We start from the raw sequence: 24,272 nt of genomic DNA, 5'->3' as shown, positions 1-24,272 counted from the left end.
AAAGTTTTCTTGTTTGTGCCATTCTGTTAGGAGAGGGAGCACACTGATGGAGAATTCCTAACATTCATTTGTTTCATTTCCCTCAAATTCCCCCCATTTGGTGCCCCAAATTTCTATATGTGGTAAAGGTATGAAATATCAACTGTGGGACAAACTTAAGATGCTTCATCTAAAACTTTACTGGAAGTGACAAAACTATTTCTATCATTTGTCATCAACAAACAACAGTATATCCATGAAGAATAAGATATTAGTTATTTGTTGGAGGTAAAGGTGGGTTAAAAATGACTGCCTGATGGCAGCCTTTGCTATTCCTCTACACTGTTGTTGGTGTATTCAGTACCACAGTTATAGTTAGTCATAGTTACTCATGCTCTGTAAGCATTAGGACATTTTGGTCCTGCCTGGTAATAATTGGACATAACTGACCAAACACAGCATGACCACAGATGCTGCTCCACTTTACCAAGAAAACAAAGTAGGAGTCAGGAGGTTAGCGCCAATGCAGAGTCAGAAATTAAACTGGTGATGAAAACATGTTTCCTCATCACAGCTTTGCATTCTGTGAATTCTGCTAGGTCAGAAATCTTCTGGGATGTCCTAAAAGTTCCTTTTCTATTGCACAAATTTATTTGCTTTTTTCTTTAACTTGGTTCCCTGACTCAGATAAACAATGTCCTTATCAAAACATATTCTTCAATAACTTGTTCAGTCACACTACACACTCACCAAACTCTTTAGCATCAAACAGACTCCGTTACAGTAGGCCATCTCACAGTGTATATATAAGTCCATTTGTTTGTAAAAGGATGTGCTTTGTGAGGATAAAACTATCCTCCTCCATCTGCAGAGGTTTCCTTTACAATCTTGTCAACTGTTTCATTTCATTTGCTCATAGTAGGGGAACTGCCAAGCAGTGACGAAATGTGAGGCTGGCAAATGTTTTAACATCACGAAGTGCTCTCAGTGATATTTATCTTCCTTCCCCCCCCCCCCCACCCCCCACCTCCTCACACCTCTCAGTGGAGTGAAAAGCTATCAGACAAAGTGGCACTTGAGAGATTGACTAGGAAGTTTCTCTCATCTTTGCCTGGAAATGGTGGAATGTCCCGCACGTCTCAGTGGGTCTTGTTGGCAACTCCTGCCACCTATTGGTCTGTTCAGAGGATTTCCAAACATGACGTCATGATTCTGGAGGAAGCTGGCAGTGCTGTATATCATGAATCAAATAAGTGCACCATGACCCCCCCGTGTTTCTTCTCATTTTTTCTCCCCTGCAGTCTAGTTTTGTGCCCATTAGCTCCTTTGTCTAAATCTTCACTTACATTGAAAGGAATGTTTTACATCTCACTCAGACATAAATGAGAGCACAAAGGCAAATTCACCTCAAAACAAACAATGAAATCGACTATGTCTCTTACTGACTCTGTGCAGAACTGGCTCATCAGCTGGAACACTTTTTGTCTTATTTCTTAACAAAATCAGATCTGACTGCATAAATCAAACTATAAATGGCTCTGGTAAAATCAATGGATCAAGTCAAGAGTAACATGAAAATTCACTGAATTCAATTCACTCAATAAATTAAGTAATAATTGGCTCTGGAAAACAAATCACTAACTGGATCCTGATCTAGGTGTGATAACAGGAAAAGATCACACACTGAGTCATCTCAAGGAACAGGTCTGATCTGTCCAGGTCTCCTTAACACCTTCAGATATGTGTTACATTTCCCACAATATCTGTCTATGCCTTTTCACTCACTTGGACTCACTTTTCACATGGAAACCCAGAGAACAACAAATTCTAATCAGCAAAAATACAGACAAATGTGATGCATTATCAATTTTCCTTCTTAGCCTGTATAAGACAAATGAAATGGGCAGTGGTGCTCCTTTTTTGCAAAAATCAGCTTATAACCTTTTCAAACCATCGACAACAGCATTAAAAGTTTTGTTAAAAAGTTTATAGAAAAAATATTCTCTTGAATCAGTTGCTGATAAAAGGTGCATTGAAGAAGCTGTATGTGTTTTCCTGAATGTGTTCTAAAATATGATGTGTAAAGTGAGGGTAATATTTGGAATTACTTACAAATTATAGACTGTACTTTTAAGGTCCAGTTCAGTCAAGGTGAGTGCCCAGTGATGGGTTTTTTTTTGGAATTACCAGGTATAGCACACAGAGTAGCAACAATTGTTAAACTTTCAAATGAATACCAAAAAATAAAAATCTGAATTGATTTTGTTACAAATAGTGTCAAATACAAGATATATATACAGTGATTAACAAATTTATTAGACCACCACCCAAAGTAAGGTTTATGCCACAGCTGCCCTAAATTAACAGCATTGGTAATTACCAAAATCATTTTTTTATGTTTCTGCAATGGTTAATGCACCAACATGTAGAAGCTCTTTAACTGAAATGATATTTTAATGCTAAAATATAATTATTATTGTTATCCATGAATTTTCAAATTAACTGATTTACAAAAATAATGAAAAAATAGAAAAGCACATTATTATTTCTTGATTACTATGTCAAATTATAGTTATTTGCTCGAACAGAACAGAAAAATTAGTTTTAGTGGTTGAATGTTATGCTTGATTAATTTCTGACTTCTCAGAGAGGCCCAGTGAGTCGGCTCAGATTTGGGTATAAAAAGGTGAATTCAGTTTAAAATTCCTCATTCCTGTTCAAAATGGTAAAACGTCGAGAGCTCACTGAAAATTAGTCCGCATTAAAGCACTTCATGATGCTGGATGGTCTCTGAGACAAATAGGGAAAGACACAAAGTGTTCTCACAGTGTGGTCAAGTATGCTTTGGAGTCAACTGCCGAGACTGGTTCTGACAAAATGCACCAAGGAAGAGGCAGGAAACCAAAGTTAACTGAAGCAGATGTCAGACACCTCAAGATGTTAAGTACTAGAGACAGAAGGAAGATCACTGCTGGTCTTCAGGCAGAGATAAATGCTTCTAGGTCAGAGTCTGAGAAAGTCTCCAGAATGACCATAAGCAGACGACTGACGGAGCAAGGCCTAAAGGGAAGAATAGCTGCTAAGAGGCCATTATTGAGGCCTGTAAACATCCAGAAACGCCTCAGATTTGCCAGGGAGCACAAAAACTGGACTGTTGATGACTGGAAGAAGGTACTCTGGACGGATGAGTCCAAGTTTGAACTCTTGGGTCAGCATCATCATGTTTGTGTCTGCAGAAAAGATGGAGAACGTTTTGATGCCAGATGCATTGCACCCACAGTGAAAGAAGATGGAAATTCCATTATGGTATGGGGTTCCACTTGTGGATACGGCGTTGGCAAACTAATGAAAATCCACTGTAACATTAACAAGAACATCTACCACAACATCTTAGTGCATCATGGAATCCCTTCTGGACTGAATCTAATTGGTCGTGGGTTCATATACCAACAAGACAATGACCCCAAGCATACTTCAAAGCTGTGCAGAGACTATTTGACCAAGAAAAAGGAATCTGGAGTACTGAAACTGATGGACTGGCCAAGTCAAAGTCCGGATTTGAATCCCATTGAACAAATTTGGGATTTAGTAGATTCAAAGATTGATTGCACAAAAATTTCATCCAAAGCAAGTCTGTGGGAATAGCTAAAAACTATTTGGAACTCAATAACAAAAGAGACTGTGGAAAAATACATAAAAACAATGCCAGCAAGAATGCAAGCTGTTATCAAGGCCAAAGGAGGCCATACAAAATATGAAGGTTTTTTGTTATTAAGTGTGAAAAAGGACTATTTAGTTGTTTCAGTTTGTTATTTGCCAAATAAATAACAAAACATTTTTAGTTTTAAACAAGTTTTTGAAAGATTTCTAAAATATTTATGCATTCTTGTTTTTATGACAGGTGGTCTAATAAATTTGTTAAGCACTGTATATAAAAGAGGCAAGGGGAAATATGATCAGAAAAAGTTACCTAGGTCTTATTTTACTCCTTCTACACTCCACAGGATGGTCCTGATAATCATTAGTGTCTGCTGAAAATACCAGGTGGAAACAGGAACTTTACATCCATTCTAGGAAAATGTAGAATACATGGGAAAGTGTTTAGGTAAAGGAACGTTCTGTCACATTCATGACAGGCTAGGCTATCAGAACAACAAAACAATGGATACAATGACAGACCCCACCTGATCACAAACCTATGCCGAAGCAGACCAGGAGAAGAGTGAAAACATTTATCTGTTATGGAAAGCTTTCAGCGTTGCCCTCTGCCCTTGATTTAATAGAGTCACGTTGTCGATTTCTGATAAAACTGTCGCTGTGGCTAAGTCTGAGCTAATCACTCCACTAGCACTAGCAGGCATTGTATACAACCACTCACAACAACTAACCTTTCCCCACGCAACAATCCCATAGCCTTGCCCAAGCAGGCCAGCAGAGGAGCAAAAACATCTTTCACATCATGAAAAGCTTTTAGTGTTGTTTTAATTCTTTATTTCATACAGAAACGTGGTCCAGTTCTAGTAACACTGACGCTCTGCTAAAGCTGCAGTGAGGTAAACACCACACTGGAGGCAGCCATTACTAGCAACTTGGAGCACAACTAAATCCCGCCCATAGCGCAATTCTGTACATACAGCTCTAAAAGTATAGTCAGTCAGTCAGCCAGTCAGTCAAACACAGACCCATGTGTAGGGCTGACCCTTTGATGGTCAGCCAAAAAAGCTGTCAAAATTAACACAGGTGCACGGGAGGCCTTTAGATGTTTTGTGAATAAAGGGGATGGTATTGCCTGCAATTTTTTAAATAAGTTTTTTTAAGAAGTGTTTTGGGGAAATATCATGAAACTTTCCACCAGTGGTCAAAAAGGGAAAGATAACTACAGACCATATTTTTGTAGCTTTAAACCCGCTTCTTTATGGAAGCACTTTCAACATTCCTGATACTGTTTCACTGCAGACAAAACCACTATGTGATACCAGAGAGGAACTTCCTTTCTCACCCATCTATCTTTCACTTCACTGATTAACTTTTGATTCATCTGAAACAGGCAGTGCAATTACTTATTAAATGTACTGTATGCAATGTATGAATGTTTAACATGTTTACATGGTCTGAGCTTTGGGAGGCATGAATCTTAATGACTGACTTGTATGTGCCATGCTTCATAGACATGTGATGATTCATTGTGTATGCATAGCCAACTGCTGCAGGCAACTGTGATGTGAGACATGAACCAGAGGTACCACTCCAAAGATATACATGTAACATTTCCTGTACATGCATATATGTCTCATGACTGTTTTCCTGTTGTGTTATTCATGGTGTTATGTTGTCAGAAACATGAGGCCTTTGAAGAGACTTCAACTTTAGAGTTCAAGTGGTTGATGCTAAAGCCTTTACTGTAGTGTCTTAGGCTAAATAGGTTTGGTTCTCAATATCATTTAGAATTATTCCTCAATCTAACATTTCATGAAAAAACATACATGTATTATACATGAATAATAAATAAGTGTTTTTGCTTAATTTACTTGATTTTAAAGGCAGACCAAAATATTATGCATCTTTTTTTACTGTCCAATAAAAAGAGTAAACCATGTTATGCTCATCTCACAAAGATTAAACAACCACACTGTGTGCAGAAATGCATCCTGACATGAAGGCCAATGGGAGGGAAGCTTGGTGGGATACTGGCTGTGTTTTTTATTAGCTCTCTTAAAGCAGAATTCAGCTTTGTCCAGTAATAGAGAGATTATGGTTCAAAAGACGGAAGATGGAGCTAAAAACACGTTTTTCATACTAACTGAACAAGTCCCATTCATTTTCTGAGTGTGTGATGAGGCCAATAGTGAAGGAAGACGAGATAATAGGGAAAGCAGTCATTTACTTGTTATACACATTCAGCTGCCAACAATGTTTAAGTGATCATATTACTTTTCCTTAGCAAAGTGTGACTATGAGATGATAAATCAAACTGAAGACGCAAATGCCAGTAAAACACAAGCAAACAATTACACTGAAAATTAAAAACACATTTTCTTGGGCTGTAATTCGATTTGTCTTTCAGCTGTGTTTACAGGCTGGGGTTTGAAATGGTTCTAAAATTCAAACAGCTTGTGATGATCTACATTTCACACGTGTGATTACAGATGAAACCTACTACCCTATATTGTTTCAAGTTAGGCTACTGTTGAGGCTTGTTCTGTTTGTTGTTGGGTATTAGTGCAGGTATGGTTTCAGGTTCTCACGCAGCTCCAACAACACTTTCGCATACATTTCTTCTTCCAATTGTACACACTTTTTCCAGATTTTATCTTCTATCAAACACAAATGTGTTGCTAATCAGGACGTTTTTTCACTCTTGAAAGTTGAAACGCTGAGAGCAACCCTCTTTGAAGTGTACCTAACGAAAAACAGACAGTTCTCTGAACAAAACAGCTACAATAGCTGCAGTGATGGGAGGGAGTGCTGGGACTGTTGAAGGAGGCCTCCCATAATAAAGTTTGCTTACTTCATTGAGGAATGAGCCGGGGCAGGAGCTGCAGTGAGGTGGAAAACACTTCAGCTGTTGATACACTCATCAACCTGCAGTATCAGCAGTGTCTTTTTTTTTAGGTAAACAGTTCCTGTGTGAGGCCCTAAACATAACTTGGCCCCTGTTATTTATTTACATTAAAAACAAATCTGTCAATAACATCTGCTCACTCTGGCTCTAATTATGTCAAATCTGGTCAACAGAAAAGTATCATAGCTTAAAATTTTAAAATAGAAGACCTGGTGTTAGTAGCCTTATATCATCCCTATGCCACTCTAGATTCATCCTATTTTTATTGATATATCATAAATCTATCAGCACACCCTTTTTTTAATCTCATTTTACTCCCCAAGCCAATCCTATAGTTTCAGAAGCACATGACTTTGACCTTACTGTCATTTCCTTGGAATAAATACTATCTAATATTATTTTAGTGCAAAAAAAATCTATAGCAGAGCAAAAGCATTGTTAAAGTACATCACATTTATTTTAACTGAAACAACCAGTTTAAAAAAATGTGCTGTCAAGATGTCAGTGGGCCCCTTAAGTATCTATGATGCACCATTTACCAAGTATCAACACGAAACCCAACATCAAATCGGATAATATCCTTGAATGAGGCTCCAAATAGAGTTCGGTTACATGTCTGCCCTTAGAACTTTAAAATCAGAACAGTCTGTGACCCTCACATCTGCTTTAAACCCAAATGACAATTTACAAATTATTCCAATTCTGGTCAGTTCTTTTCCAATGCAAAGAAAAAGCTTCCCTGCTGGGCAAAGTAACACACACTGTGGTCCTGTTTGATAGTAATAAGAACCACATTGGGTCTTGATGACTAACATGTAGTGGTTTTGTTCTTAGATGTGCACACATACTTTGGCTGCTGCTTTGCAGAGACACTGGTAAGTGCGATGTCTTTGCAGCATACTTGTCATCTTCTTTGAATGTGAATAAAATGAACAGTGAATACTTGATGAACTCTACAAATAGGGCATGCACATGCATCATTTATCTCAAATGCACACATTTGTTCTAAAAAACAAATGACAACTGGCTAACTGGATCAAACATCTACATCTGATTTCAGATCAACTCTACCAAAAAGGGTTAATGGTAAACGTTTTTGACTGCTGCAGGTGTACGTATCCACTGCTCTACTTTAAATCAACAGGAATGAGCGATGATTATTGGGACCCCTTCTTCGTCAGATGTCATTGTGTGGCATGAATGCACACTGTGAAATGGCTTGTCTAGACTTGACGTCATGTCACTGCCCAGACATATACACACAAATTCACACTCTAAATAGATTCTTCCCTGTGTCCCCGGAGGTGCCCTTCCCACCTAATACCTGCACCAGCTGGGTAACAAATGTCTGACAGACCAAAGATGGCAGATGTAAAACTCTCAATGTCAACCCACTGAAAAGACTTTAATACATTTTATTCAGACAAAGCTTTAGCTTTAACATTTTGATACCCAGTTCTGCTGCAGTGTTGCTGCCTGATTACTTAATTCAACTATAAAAAGCATATCAGATATATATCACATGGATATGCGACTGATTCCTGATTGCGTTTTCATTTTTTTTAAGAAGGTGAGTGATACACAATGCTACATAGGTAACATTTTCTTTCGGTACTGGTCTTATTTTTAATGAACATTGTGATAGACACAAAATATTTTCAACCTTCCTCAACTCTGCACTTTCTGTACTGTTGGAACAATACACTTTTTGACTCCACAATTTTGGTTTACAAAGGAAAGTAAGAAGTAATATGATTTGTGACACTGTAGCCTAGTGATTGGTTTTCATTTTATCAGGAGAGACCACACAGTTTGTTTTCCAGCATCCACATGTCTCTGATTTAAACAAAAAGTCCCAATTCAGCTGTGGAACCTTCGTTGCATTCATTTATTAAAACTGGATTAATTACAAGTATGTAAAAAAACTGAATAACAGAGACAAGCCCTGTCAAAGACTGGGGACAGGAAGCTTTATCAAGGCCAGGCAATGTGCTCAAATCAATAAGCAAAGAGAGTCTGACAGAACTGAAGATTAAAAGATGCAGAAGACAAAAAGATGGAATATATAACACAACCCAGAGGCCATCCTTAAGAGAGGAGGGGATGGGAGGCAAAAGAAGAGGAGGACAATAATAAATAAAAACCAGAGTTAAAAAAAGAGGAAAAAATAAAGTAAAACAGGACAGAAGAGTCCTCAATGACATGTACATGAGTGAGACAAACATACAGCTTGGTCTGAATCATTGCCGACACAATACATCACTGTTGCACATAAGCTGCTTTGTGCCTCTGGTTTATGGGACAGCTTGTGCTTATGATGATCTGGTCCAGTGCGCCCAAGTCAAGAAGAGTTAAAAATGCATTATCAGGCTTAGCAATAATAAAAATACAGTCATGAGTCAACCCCACCTTCTGGGGTTCAAAGTCTGCAACATTTTAATGGCTTGGCTCTTAAACCAACTCCAAGTGCCATGTTAGGGTCACTTTCTGCTCTTTGCTCAATGCAAGATTTCTTCATGTGCCAAAGGTGTTGACCTTCACATTTGCTTGTTTCCCATGTGCCCTCCTCCTGTTAAACCTGAACCATGTTTGTCTCCCAGATGAAGTGGGTTGAGCAATAATCAGGCTAAGCCTGCCAAGCAAAGAGCGAGGTTAGAAAAACTGCATATAAAAGAGTGAAGGGTTGGGTTTCTGTTGGGAAGAATTTCATGTGTTTTCACTGCTCTACGAAAAGAAGCAAAGCCTGAGAAATCCAAAGTCCATATATCCTCAAACATTTTTCTCATTTCTTGAACATAAGGCAACCCATATAGGCAGGAGATGATTTGTATTTCTTACTGTATAGAGAAAATACCCTCTTGACATATAATGGGCTTTTCAGTCAAGAGGAAAGAAATATGTGGAAGGACTTTATTACTCAGACCTTGCAGAATGCACATCTTCCCTTGCCTAAGTCAAGGCTAATCTATCCAGCCACAAAGGTATGGAGCAAAAAGAAGTTGTTTTGGATCATGAGCACTGATTTCTGTGCATCACAAATTGTATCATCTTTCTGCATCGTTGATGCAGTGCAAAATAACATAAAACTAAACCGAGCATGCATGTTTGTTCTACAGCCGAAAGGAAAGCGGAGGAAAAAAAAATTACTGATAGAAATGGGAAGTGTTGAGTAAGATACAAATAGAGTGGAATTGGGCTGCACTAATCATAGAACAATCTGAAACGCTCATTATGACTATTTTGCAACAGCACTGATTGGCCTGACTCCACATTTACATCACAAACATTTGGAAAACAAGAGGACGCCTTCAGCCACCCAGACAAGAGGGTGGCAAGTCAACAGCTTTCCTCAGACTGAAATCTACATCAAATGCTGCACTCCAAAAAAGTATTCAGAAGAGGCGTCAAAACATCATGTGCTTGTTTTTACAGTCTTCGACCCATCCATAATGTATGGCACCATAAATCGCTCTGTGAATTTATGAGAAAAGGAGCAAGGGGGCAAGGGTCTAAGCAGAGGGGAAAAGTAAAGAAGAGAATGATTTCATCATCCTTTGCTGTGGTGGAAGCCTATACTAACTTATCTAAATCAAACGTGTCATCCATGGGACCAGTGTTTTTCCAACCACAATAATGTCCCAGTAGACTGGCTTTCAACCAATCCAGAAAACCCTCTTTTGAAAACCCCCTTATGTGCTCTGTCCAAATATGGTAGCACCCTCGTTGGTGGTCCCCTGGTGCCTCTTTTTGTATGTGTGTGTGTGAGTGTGTGCAAGAGTGTGTGAGTTTTTGAGTGTGGGTCATTTTGCATTTATGTTTTTCATCTTCTCATGAGGCTAGGTTGGGTGAACCTCCGACAACATGCTCTGCACCTGTCATATCCCTAGAGTGCACAGAGAATCACATCAATTTTTTAACACCTCAACAAAACCATGAATTTTTCTGTGTGACTAAGTGGCACGAGGGAGACGAGGTAGGACTGATTTATTCCTCTATAACGACTCCCTTTAAGGACTGGAAGTCTCCCATCGCTTTTGTTATGTTTACATGTCTCCACCTCTAGAGCCTTCATCAGTGCGTATTAAACCACTTCCATGAGTGCAGTGCATTTCCAGGAATATCAGGGTGCAGACTGCACAGCTTCTACCAAACACAAGCAGGTCTTGACATCTGTACACAAGAGTTAGTCTGTGGCCAAAAGGTGAGAAAGTAAAAACCAAAAGCACATTTCTCATATCTTAACAAATGAGAATTGTTTAGACCGAGTTTTATGATGTAAAATTTGAAAAATGTAATGTTTTAACAGGGCAAAAACACATTAAGGTCACTTAGATTTGGGATTTTGAAAAATGTGGCTGCTTTTGTAAAACAAGATCAAAACACCTCCACTAACACTTAGATTTAGTGATAAAATTATGCAGATAACAGTATTAAAATTAGGGCTCTCAATAACAATTATGATTAATTGAGGTCCATATTTACTGAAATATTTTTTATTGCAATCAATCACCAGCTTTATCATCCCTCTGAGGACACTTTGGTTAAGCCAATGCAGCATCTCCCTGCAGTCAGACTGATGTCAAATAAGTTCACCACAGCTCCTTAATGTCTCATTTCACTTTTTTTAAAACTTACTTTTGTACTGCTACCTTATCACATTTTCAATCTATTAAAACTTACTTATAACTATGTAAAGTTCATGTCATAATCTTCAATCCACCCAAAGTTCCTTATTTTCTTAAAAGCAGGTCTGCATCCAAACAGGAGGTCAAATACAGTTAGTTTTTGATAGAGCTGTAAGAGCTTCTGTATTCATCCAGAAACGTCACAGTTTGGGAGTCACGGTTTGGTGCACATAGCCACACGACGACTACGTCCAAACTATTAAAAAAAAAAAAAGAAACAGTATTTACCCACCAACCTCAGTGGCACCAATGCTAACTGTTTGCTAACCAGTATTAAACCACCACGTAGAAGAGGAGGTAGTCGGCATTTCAAAACACACGAAAAAGAAAAGTTGGTTCCTGGCTTTCACTGCAAGAGAGGCAAAGCATTGAGACCCACTGCCCTTTCCTCCCTATCCTCATGTCAGCACGGTTCTTAAAAAGCCCCTGGATGCAAAAGCAGAGAGGTTCTAGGATATCACAGATGCTTATATATTTTAAAGACTACACAGACTAGTAGAAGAAGAGGACACAGACAACAAATTTTGATTTAAAGCGCTCTGCTCAGGCTCCGTTGTAGTGCCCTATCCTGTTTTTACTTGAGCTAGACAGTGATGAACATTAGTCGGGAATTTGCAAAAGTAACCACTGCACTGGCTTTTAATTAAAAAGTGTGTTACAGCACTCTTCATAAATCATAAATATGATACTTTGCTCTTGAATTGATTTCACATTTTTCAAATCTGGAGATATTGGGGCTATCATCTGTTTTGCACATAAATATTTTGTTTTCGTCTTTTTTGTCTCATGTTTAATTTATCACAGGCTGTGCCAGCTATCACTGATAGTTCTTAATAACACTAGATGGAACAAAGTATTGATTGATTGATTCAAATGTATATTTTGGAGATGTTAAAAAAAAGTATAAGCTGCACTAACATTTGTTAAAAAAAACAAAACAAAAAAAAAAAACAATAACAACAAGTGAGGGACATCTAGATTAGTAAATCTGCAACATTTTCTGGTTCTAATGATGAACCGAAACTGTAAAGAACCATGACCCCAAAACTGAGGTAGGAGCTGAACTGTGACCTCTGTGAGTGTTACACCCCTATTTTTAGGAGGAAATTCTAAAAGGAAACCAAAACAGTTTAAATACAAAATTGTGGAATTTCAAAATGCAACTAAAAGGGGATATTAATCACAATGAACTACAGAATTTCTGAGATCAACTGCAATTCAAAATTGTGGTTGTTTCCAGCTCTAGTTAATACATACAATGATGAGTTTACAACTGGTGTTTGCTGTTTTATCTAATCTTATTGTAAACTCATGAGTGCAAATAACCAACTTTTTAAGAATTGCTTATCAAAGGTAAACAGCTAATTAATCAATTAATTAATTTAAGACTTTTTAAGACTTCTGTTAAACTACAAAGAATATCATGTCAATATTCTCCAGTTGTTATTCCTTTGAGTAAATATTGCATTGTCCATATTATCTGAGTCACCTTTTTTACATCTAAAACCATAGTCAGATACTCTGAAAATCTGCAGGGCTGCAGCTACTGAACCTGCTGGTGTCTGGTATTAAAAGCAAGATATTGCATGGTGAAGTTCCAATGGAAAAGGGGACACTATCGATATATGGCATAAATGCTTTACAGGACAGGGCTTAGTATGCATTTCTTACCTCCAAGTTCTTTTACATTCAAGATGGCATTTGGAAATGGCACTGCTTTGATGCTGAAACCTGAAAAGAGAAAAATGATCATGTGTGACGTTAAAGACATAAGGAAAATATGATTTTGTGCTTATTTGTTGATAGCTTATGCTAGGACTGATGAGACTCATCTTCAAGGAATGTTTCATGATCTCCTTTCAACAATGAGAAGCCTGAATTTAAAACACTCCACTTTATCATTTAGTATCCTCAGGATATTTGGTGTACCTTTTCCAAACCTCCAGCTGGTGAACACAACAAGCACAGACTACATATCTGTGCTGCAAAAACTAAAGAAAATAACACTTTGTGTGGTCCGAATTGGAAAAAAACAGAAAACCAAGAAAAGCTAAACAGAAATGTTTTTTGTTCTATGTTGGAGTTAGCAGAGGACAGAACTTCTGCCTAAAGTGCTACCATATTTATTATGTGGTGTGTTTCTGCGGCTGAATACGCTGGGAAATAGTAAAGAAACTCACTGAAATACGAGATTTAATGTTGCACAAATTATGCTAAATTATCACTGTGGGAATTCCCATCCGGGAAACATTGACAAACAGAGGAGAGATTCAGAGACAACAGATTATGATTTATAAACTTATGAATTAACTGCTAACTGTGGTTTTTAAATGCATTACACCAGAGCAAAATCATGAGGTAAGCAGTGGGGGAGAAACACATGAGACCTCCCCGTCATTGCTCTTCATTATCTTCCCTCTGTAGATGTTGGCAGACACAGACAGTGCTGACAGCTAAATCTATTTTCAGAGAAGTACACTAATATTAATCTGCCAAGGTACGAAATCAACAGTGTTTTTAATCTTTGAAAGCCTACTCAGCGGCAGATGCAGACAGGTGTTCACTTCTTTAAACCACCCCCACCGAAGCCACATATATTCACAGTATAAGGTAGCATATTTAGGAATTACTGTTAATTCAGTGAGCTTGCAATGACTAAATCTAAAATAGACCTCATGCAACAGCTCAAAGCTGACTGCTGACAAAGCCAAGGGAGGAAAGAGGAATGTCAGTATCCTTGGGGGACTGCACATCATATAGAAAAGATGAACACTGACTACAAAGAGAATGATGAGCTGAACCTAAAGACTCTTCTTCTGGACATACTTAACACCAGCCTCTCGCCTGACCGGAAGAACAAAGCTGCATATTGGACGGTGAGATACAACAGAGCGTTTCTGGCTTGAGCACTGGGACTTTGGAGGATGTACTGAAGACAAGCTTCCCTCTGTTGGAGGGAAATAATACCTGGACAGCATTATCTATCTGTTATTGTAATCCAGGGGACTATGTGTTCTTAAAACACGAATGCATTTATGTGAGGAAAAGGGTGGTACATGCATCTGTATGTTACTTTAGAAATTTACTCTCTCTCTATCTTTCACTGTTCCAAATGTTATGTTAGCATACCTGTTGTAGGTACGATGCCGTCACTGCCCTCACTACAGAGGCGTGAGAGCAGGCTGGTTTTTCCAGCACCTGTCAGGCCAATGCACACCACATCATACTCTGGTCTTGGTGGTGGAGGTCCTTTACAGCACAGTGCCCGGAAACACTAAAAACAAACAAACAAAAAACAGTAATTGAAACATTGAGCGGGTGTAGGGGGTTCACTTATCCTGCAATGGATGAGATAGCTACTGACACTTTTGCAATTGAAATAAATACTGGTTCTGTTCTTGGGTACTAGTTCCTGTCCCTCAGGCTCTGTAAGAACACTTTAAAGGGTACTACAGCTGCCTAAGAATGGTTACACAGGAAGCCTTGCTACATTACAGAGATAAGTCTGGTATAAGAAACACTCCAAGACTGTCATTTAATAGAAAAGGAGAAAAATGTCAAGGCATGTTTTTAAATCAATAAATAAATAAATAAAAATGAAAATGAGGGAGAACAGATGAGATTAGAGCTCAAAAATGCCCGCCCACCTTTTCTACAGCTCAGTCCTCTGTTGACATTTCTCAAAATCCTTAATTCAACATTTTGCAGTCCAGGAAACAAGCCGCCCAGCTACCCCTCTACTCCTGACTATAACACATTTGATTCAGCACAAAAATGGCATTCCAAAACAAAGCAATAGGCAAGACTGTGTAAGGATGAAGGAACTATGTATCCCATAATCTATTACAATGACCTTTATACATTGTGAATGGAAGTTTTTTCAAACCATACATGTACTTACTTTCAACATTTATCCTTATTGTTGTGTTGACTTTAGATGATAACAATAATAGTAACACATTTTATTTCTAAGTGATTTTCAAAGATACTCAAAAACACTTTACAGAATGTTGTAAACTACCATAATTTGCTTATTACCTCCGCCAAGGAGGTTATGTGATCAGCAGGGTTTGTTAGTGTGTTTGTTTGTTAGCAACATAACTCAAAAAGTTATGGATGGATTTTGATGAAATTTTCAGGAAATGTCAGAAATGGCATAAGGAAGAACTGATTAGATTTTGGGAGTGATCCGGATCACCGTCTGGATCCAGGACTTTTTTTTAAAGGATTCTTTACTATTTGGAGATAGGGCTAATGGCAGAGGTCTGCGCTCTCTGAGTGCTTTTCTAGTTGCTTCATACTACAGCAGTGTGAACTGTTGTAATCCAAACCCAATAGACATTATTCACGGGTGCGGTAGACATTTCCATGACAACAGCAGGCCCCACTGATCAGATTTGAGGCTGCAACACTCTGGGTTTGTGGGTTCTGCATTTTTGGCTGAGATTGCGCTTTGCAAACAAGCCACAGTTTTCTTAAAAAGAGGGCAGTATCTTCCAACTTTTATCTTCTACAGGCACATAACCCATCCTTTCATGCTCGGGTAGCTTGTGGTAATTCTGACTTGGACAATATTGGACCTTTGCTGATGCTCATTATGCTGATATTTACAAATTAATTTAGGCCAATACTGATACTAACGTATAAATCTAGATATACAGTATTTTTAGAGACAATATAGATCTGCTGGTCCTGCCTAAAACTAGTTATTAGTAGTTAAGGTCAATATTTACAATTTAAGCTAATTTCTACAGGTGGGCCATCAGTTGTATTGACAGAAATGTTCAAATGTGCTGATAGTGATAATAAACTTCTTAAGATAACATATTCTGATAACGATACTGTACTTAATATAAGGCTGAGTGAAAACTTTTGCTATGGGCTCTACAAGTGTTTGGTGTAGTATGTTTTTGTCTTCAGAGTGTAAGTGGACTCAGTCTGACTGGGCCCTTATGGTGGCCAGAGGTGGACCTGTCACCCCATGAATCACGACCTGGGACTGAGGACCTGCTGTGAGACATTAAGGGGCAAATTCGGTGTGAACCGTGAACGAGGTCTTTAAACTTGTGTGAAGAGATCAGTATCCAAAACTAAAAGAAGACCTCTTTTATTAGCAAGACAGGAACCAGTCTGGACAAGGTAGGGCAGACATACACACACTCTCCCTCTCCCATCCACTGTATCACATTTCAAGTGGAGGAACATCAACACAGATTGCTTACTGCTCTTGTCAGGGAGCAACCCTGCTCAACACACTACTACTCTGTTCAATCAAAGTCCCTGACAGGAAAGAAAAAACATGTACGCAAGTGTACCTGAACTGCTTCACATGTGCACTCACATTCTCCAGGTGTGCTTTGGCATGCTACTGAAAACAGGGAGAATCAGATAGAAACAAATGAGCCAATAAACAGATATTCAGAATCAATGCTCAGGTATCTTTGGAAAATGGGGAAAATTAATCCTTCCTGCATATGTAGAAGAGTTCCTATCAAATATGATTGTAATTTTACCAAACTTCTTATCTGGAGATCAATTTAGGAAAAACAGTGTTTTTTCAGACAATAGCAAATGCAGGAAGATACAGCAATAGCAGTGCTGCAGCCTTGATTCTTCTGCACACCCTCAGACATCAGTGACCACCAGGGTCAGTTTTCAGAGCTGTGCCAAAACAGAACTGCTGTTTGATGGAGATGTGGGGAATCTGCTTCAACAGAACCAGACGCCGACTGAGCAACCCTACCCCCCGACTCCTTGGTGAACCCATCAGTCTGCTCAAACAGGAAACATTTACCTCTTCCAGAAAAACGGTAAGATCAGAAACACACGCGCGTCAGATGGGGGAACACATGTAAAAACTTGGTTTGATGAGGTCATTCTATTCTCTTTCTTGCTTTTTGCTCCCCTTGCTGCCCCTGCACGCCCCCGTCCCCCACACATACCTACCTACCTGTCTTAATACCACATGTAAAGTTATCTGCACAAGGTAAAATCTGCCCTGCAGCTGTCAGCCCGCTGAGCTGACAGTTGGTTTTACTGAGGAAGTGGGAGGTTGAGATGAGGTGAGATGGAGGAACTGAACAGGCTTTGAAGTCTAGAAGTTTAGGATTGTTGTTTATTCACATCCTTATGGAGAGAAAAAAAAAAAAAAAAAAAAACAGGACCAGATCACACAGGGGCCAACACTGTACCAGCTATCTGGGAGCAGAAAAACAGAACCACTCCCAGCACCTCTCGATTGCTTGTACAGTCTAGATACCCCAACAGTGAGCATCCAAGGCCTGACCCTGGGGTCCCTGTGTACACAGTAGGCCCTGTGAGATCGAGAGCAATGGTAGATCCCACCTCTGGCCCTTCTCTGACAGCGGAAGATTGACGAGGAGAGCTTGGTCAAAAGACTCACAGGAGAAAAATAAATATGTCCAAAGGCATTTACTTGCCTCCAGACATGCCCCTCCCCTGTCAACTCCACAGTTAGTGGTCTAAAGCTGATGTGCTGTGTCATTGACACTGAGAGATCAAATGAGACCATTGGATGATGACTAGCTCAATAAATCTAAAAGGCATCCGGACAAACAGCTGAGATTAAAACTAGAAAGTGATTTCAATATACACTGTCAACAGTTCCCTAAATGCTACTGGACTGATTTACAGTACGTTCTTGTTCACACCGACCAGAAGTGACTTCAAACATTTTCACATTGACTGTCACATAGAGAAATCTATGCGTACATAGTTCATTCATCTGTTCTTTTTACAGATAAATATTAAACTAAACTATCAGATGCTACAGGTGCATTAAAGAAAAATAAATCCGGGTTTAATAAGCAATTCAGACCCCCGCATTAAAGGTGCAGTGTGTAAGATTTAGCCTAGTAGCATTTAGCTGAACAAACTTGGTAAAATAAAGCAAAACATTTCTAAGACGGTCTATCTAAATAAGTGTTTAGTCATCTAAATTCAAAAATAGCTATTTTGAAAAAAAAACAACTCAGAATAAACCTTTAATTCATACATAGGGAGGGTCCTCTCCATGGATGCCGCCAACTTGGATTTTTACATGTTTCCATGGTAACATAGAGGAAAAAAGGATAAATAAAGTTTTTGTATAGTATTGTATTATATTGTATTATATTCACATTACAGATACACATTAAATTTGACTGGTTGCCATAGTTTCCAGCAGAGAAATGCAATCTAGAACCCACTTCTACATGTTGATATTCAGTTTTACACACAGCACCTTTAAGACCTTAAATCTCATATCAGTGATGTCTCAATAAATTAATTTTATTACTGAAAAGAATCTTGTTAGAGTGTGACCTTTCCTCTCTCAAGCTAATGAGGCAAAACTTGTTCATGCTTTTGTTAATTGCAGACTTCATTACTAAAATGCTCTTCTCTCTGGTTTTCCTGAGAAAGATTACTTCCCAGTTAAGCTGCTTCAAAACTTAGCTTCAAAAATGCTGGCAAAGACCACAGAGAGAGCATATTACAGCAACTCTAAAGTCTCTACTTTGGCTGTTTCCCCAAGAATTGATTTACAATCATTTTAATGGTTTTATAAAACTCTATATGATCTTGCTACTTTCATATTGTTCAAAGTTGTGTTAACCCAGTGCAGTAGAGCCATCAGATCTTTATAACTAATAGGTGTGACCTGAAGGTAGCATGAGATGTTAATATTCTTAAAGGTACAGTAAAGACCAATCCTTTTCAGTCTGGCTTGTAAGTGAATTTTATTTCAACTTCTTTAGTTTTATTTATTTATGTTATTTAAACCATATCAAACTCAGTGTCATTGAATTAAATATGATCTATCACATATCAAAAGCATACAATATATTTTTTATGGAAAGTGCTGTAAAAATTAAAGTTCGATTGATTGATTGACTGATGAAGAGAGGGCAATCTGTAACCAAAAGCAATAGAAACTTGCGACTCCATGCCAAAACACTATCCATAAAAAGTCTGCCATTCCTCGGCTTTATTGATTGGCTGCCTCTTATAGGATTGGACATGTTTTAATTGTGCCTCCCTCAAAGACCTGCCCAGACATTACCTCACTGTTGTTTTGAAAGCTGATGAGCTAGACTTTATGTAAATGAGAAAACACTGAGAAATATATACAACTTTATACACAGGCTGCATATTTCATATTGAAGTATCTTTAAAGGTGTACGACAAACAGAAAGCCCTCATTTTGAAAAATATGTCAGGAAGCTTACTGGCTGTCTTAAGTGGATCTCCTGGCATTAGATCAAGACTCAATCAGGAGCAAGGAGAGAAAAGGTCAGGGCAGCTCCAGTACTCTCAAGGCTGAATGTGCCGTCTATGTTCAGAGTTCAAAAACACAAACGTTTGAAAGGAGAACAATTACAGCAGCGAATTTTTCTTGAATGTTTTTCCCTGAAACACAACTCAAAGTCATACCACATGCTACAGCATCACTATCATGGAGCCTTCTGACCTTATACAGTATGACCTTGTAATTATTTGCATACTGTTAACACATGACCCATCCATGAATATTTGAAGAGTACATAAATGGAAATAGTTTGAGGTTCAACCTCTTCAGAATGACAGGTTCAGTTGGAGTTGAAAAGTTTTATGGAAAACTGTTTTGTCAATGAGTCACAACCCATCATGTTACAAGTTCACCTGACATAGTTGGACAGAACAGGAGCCAAGCTCCCTTTAGATAAAACACTTTTTATTTTTAGAGGTAGTAAATGTGAGGGAAGCCACTACCACTGCAGCAGACTAGTTCATGTTTCACTCTCATACTCTCCAACTACAGTTGAAACACCACAGGACAGAAAATTGGGGGCATGACAGCATGATCCAAGCTGGAGTACCCAAACACAATTCTGGTTTTTATGGAGTGGCTTTGCTCCTGCTTTACCTGTGAAATAAATACTAAACAACTGGACCAGCAAAGGATACATGTGGCATTTAGTTGAAAATGTTCCTGCTGTGTTATTTATGAGTCATCCCCTTATCTGTACAGGTATGCTAAAGGTATATGTATTTTGATTTTAAGAATAAATGCTCATATAGAACTACTAGCCTATTTTACATTTGAAATATCTACACAGACGTCTAACATCAACAAATGTTTTCACTGGAATAAATCCAATATCTTTCCAAAAAAAAAAAGGTTAGCAGTCTTACAGACCATTAGTTTGTTGTGAATCCAGGCGTTTGCTCAACATTTTGAAACCTAATTTGCTTTCATCAAGCACGTATGATCTCAAAGATGATTTAAATTACAGAAAAAATCACTTTACAGCTGATATAAAAATGGAATTCCACAGTTATTAAAGCAGATGGATGATTAAAAATGTTTTGAAACATACCACAAGTTAGTCTGAATCAATAATGATGAATAAGACATGAACTGACCACTTGTTCTAGAGGCACAGCCAAAACAAACATTGTTAGATTTGAAGGAGCTCAAGCCAGAGGACAGAAAATACACAATACCAAGTATGTTAAAACTCAGTGTCAGAAAAATGTTAGCCCGCAATGATATTCTGAAGGACAGATTATGTTTAAAGATTAAATAGATGATTTCAGTTTTAACTGATGTTAGACTTTTTCCAACTATCTACACATGCCAACAGAAACCTCAAGCAACAAGGTGAGTAAATGAATGAGGGATGTTCAGTGGGTGGAAATTAAACATCAGATCTTCACTTTGTTGAAAACAATCCACATGGGAGTAAACCAGAAATACCTAGAAGACTGAAAAAAAAAAACTATCAAAGTGCCCTAGTTTAGAGGCGGATGACTCAGTCACTGTTCATACATCTTGACCACATTTAGTCATAAAAAGAGGGTGTTCATCTGGAAACTATGGCAAAAGAAATCTGTTAACAGGATTTAAATGTGTATACACCTGACACAAAAACCACAGCACAATAAGTAAAAACAAATGCAAAGTTGTGTCATTTCAAATGTATGTGAGCTAAATAAAGTCTTCCTATAGTATTGATCTCTCATCACAACAGGGACGTGGCACACTGCCTCTGAAAAAGTAGGGTCTACAGAGGTGGTGCTGAAAAGTTTTGTAACACATGATAAAAACAAACTGCAGCTTAGTATCACATTAAGCATCACTAGGCACACCAAACTGTAAATGATTACTTCCTCCCTGTGTGCCAGTGTAAACGAGCCGAGTAGGTTGATTTCACAACAACAGTGGAGCTTGTAAAGGTAAGAAGAGAGGAGGAGAAAAGGGAAAGGACAGAGACACTTGCTCCTGGGAGTCATAGCCTCATAGACAGACGGACACAGACACAGACACGGACAGGCAAGCGGGCGGTTTTTATTTTTTCAGACCAAGTGTCGGGACAACACTTGTGTTCAGGGCTCACTCATGACCTTTGGAAATGACAGTCCTTTATATGGGCGTCCCAGTGGAGGAGTGGCGCTAACAGATATGTGTGTAATACACACCAGCCACAGTCATAACACAGGACTGCAGAACCGGGGGTGAGCGGTGGGTGGGAGCTGAGAAGGGCATGCAGAAAGGCAGTCTGTCAGAGAGGGAAGGAAGGGTAGAGGGGAGCAGGAGAGCAGGGGAGGCGGAGGGGCCGCACGGGCAAAAGGGGGGGATGGAAGGGGCACATTCATTCATCCTCATTCATCTTCCCCCTCCCTTCACTTGTTGTTATTTGCCGCTTTGAAGCTGGATGGGGGGTGCACGGTGGGACACAGAGTGGCTCAGTACAGTGAGGGAGAGGGGGTGTGGGGTGCACTGCATGCCATTCTCGTTAAGGGGTGAGAGAGACATACTAGACACACAAGGCTGCTCACTGGACTCTTCTCATGCTCAGTTGTTACCACGCCGACCACAGATGGTTTCAGGCCTGGGACGCCGGCACACCTTACCAAACCACCCACCAGCCTTCGTTCTGCTTTGACACATATTCAAGTTGCTCAAGTCCTCCAGATGTTTTGATAACACTTCCTCAAGCTCTATGACCACAAGTGCTGACACTTTTTCCCTCCCTGAGGCTGCAGACCAGATGATACCGGAGGCCTGATGCTTATCACTGCAGGAGACATGGGCCACCGTCTTAAACCTGTCATTGCTAGATACGACAAGTGAAATGTGTAGAATGGTGAGAGCATGGACATGCTTTTAACTGTAGCTGTAGGTGATGAAATACAAGATTTACTGCACTTTGAAAAATGATGGCCAACTAAGGACACTAAACAGGTGCCATTCATTACCCCTGCCTCAGAATAGACCCCTGTACCAACACAGACACTACACACAAACACGCACACATACTCAGAAATGCAATCCCTAAGAGTGTACTGGAACTAAGAATGGGCAGTAATACAGTAATGCCATTTACCAGGGTATTACATTTTTTAAATTCTCTTTACTCAGTCTTTATTAACCCAGACAAAGATCTGTTGAGATCCAGATCTCTTCATGAGGGTGACCTGGCCAAGAGGTCAGCAGCATACATGATAACAAACAGACTAACACATATTCACAATATTGCTTTCAGTGCTGTCATTACAATATTTTTAATTAATACCTTAAAAATATGTGTCCATTTCCACCCGCAGCACCACTGCCTGTGTGTGAAGATGCTTTAAAGTGATGACAGAACTTTGACGTGATGTTCAACCAATATGACAAAAAGCATCCGTGCTCATATATGTAGCAGCACATATATACTCGCACCATGGCATGACAAACTGCTAAACATGCACTGCTGTTTGTAATGTGATCCACGGCAACATGAGTTTAAAAACACTTTAATTCTTCTGTCTGGAAGAAGATCAGTGATGAGAAAGGATAAAGCTTGAAGAAGACTGAGGAAAAGGAAGAAGGGGAGTAAAAACAGAAACTTCATTTGATCCTCTGTCCTGATGTAACTCAGTTTACCGGTGAAGTGTGAAAACATTGCTTCAAATATAAATTACTTCCAGTGCTCCTATAAATGTCAACTTATAAAGGCCAGGTTTTTCCTGTAAGAGCCAAAGCATTTTGTTATCGGAATAAATGAAACGCCTGTTGAGGCGTGGGCTCTGCTCACTGTGCATGCGTATGCATGCCTGCAAGCACCTGTATAACATGGTTTTTAAACCCCTTTTTTGAACAACAGGTAAAATCTGAGTGAGGTTTGGCAGTATTAAACAACGTATACAGCTCTATCCTAACCGGAACATTTAGGGGGTTCACTTCACTTCCATTCCACAACTAAACTATGCACCTCCAGTTGTCTTTGTAGTTAGTCTTGGTTTTTAAAAGCAGTGATCACAGTGCTGAATGCTGTGTTCACTGATACATTCACATCTTTAAACACAGTATCACAGAGACCTACTGGACTGAAATGACAGACATACAGCAACAACAAGATGACCCTGTCTGCAGCAGCTCAACATCCAGTCTGGTGAAGTAGACCGTGTCTTACTTAAGTCGACAAAACAACCCACAACCCATTATGTCTGTGTGTCTGTGTGTGTACAGGGAGGCCCTGTTTTAAAGCTGATTTGCTTGTCACTATTTTGCAGGCACATCATCCCCTTATTCTAAAGCAATAACACCCGCTCTCTCTCACTCCCTTTCCCTCTCTCCCTCTCCTATCACCCCCGCTGCCCAATTCATTCATCCCACTTCTGTCTGTCTGGCCCTAGTTTAAGAGCACGAACACTATTGCCCTGATGCTAAGGTGTCTGGACAAGGAGACAAGCTGGAACACACACACACAAAAGCACACATACCCACACATGCACTGGAAAAGGCAGAGAGCGAAGTAGGAGCGCCCCCCAGCTTTATGTTCGAACACACTGCATCGACTGCATTGCAAGGGAGGAGCAATGTATTGCGATCACTGAGTGTCTGTACCTGAATTACATAGTTCTGATAAAAAAGGCAACAATTTCAATTATTTTGAAAGAGACAGAAGTTAAAAAAAATGACCACAGAATTAAATTATAGTTAGGATGGAGTTCTGAATATTCCCTCAAGATTAAGTTTCCTCAACAATGTTCTTAAGCACAACGATGAAACAAGTATG

At 39.1% G+C, this 24,272-nt stretch overlaps 1 protein-coding gene across 3 annotated transcripts in view; it reads right to left on the bottom strand.

Moving 5' to 3' along the window:
• The window catches only part of LOC121509664 (ADP-ribosylation factor-like protein 15), a 130,594-nt gene that overhangs the window by 67,702 nt on the left and 38,620 nt on the right, over nt 1-24,272 (bottom strand). For all 3 annotated transcript variants that reach the window (XM_041787229.1, XM_041787230.1, XM_041787231.1), the window contains exons 2-3: nt 14,356-14,500; nt 12,898-12,957 (exon numbers count right to left, since the gene is read on the bottom strand). In XM_041787229.1, the coding sequence (XP_041643163.1) occupies nt 12,898-12,957; nt 14,356-14,500 (205 nt within the window). The remainder of the gene's footprint in view (nt 1-12,897; nt 12,958-14,355; nt 14,501-24,272) is intronic.

This window comes from Cheilinus undulatus, linkage group 5 (genome assembly GCF_018320785.1).
Source record: "Cheilinus undulatus linkage group 5, ASM1832078v1, whole genome shotgun sequence".
Taxonomy (NCBI): Eukaryota; Metazoa; Chordata; class Actinopteri; order Labriformes; family Labridae; genus Cheilinus; species Cheilinus undulatus.
Note: the sequence above shows the minus strand (reverse complement) of the source record. Positions and strands in the feature narration are given on the sequence as shown.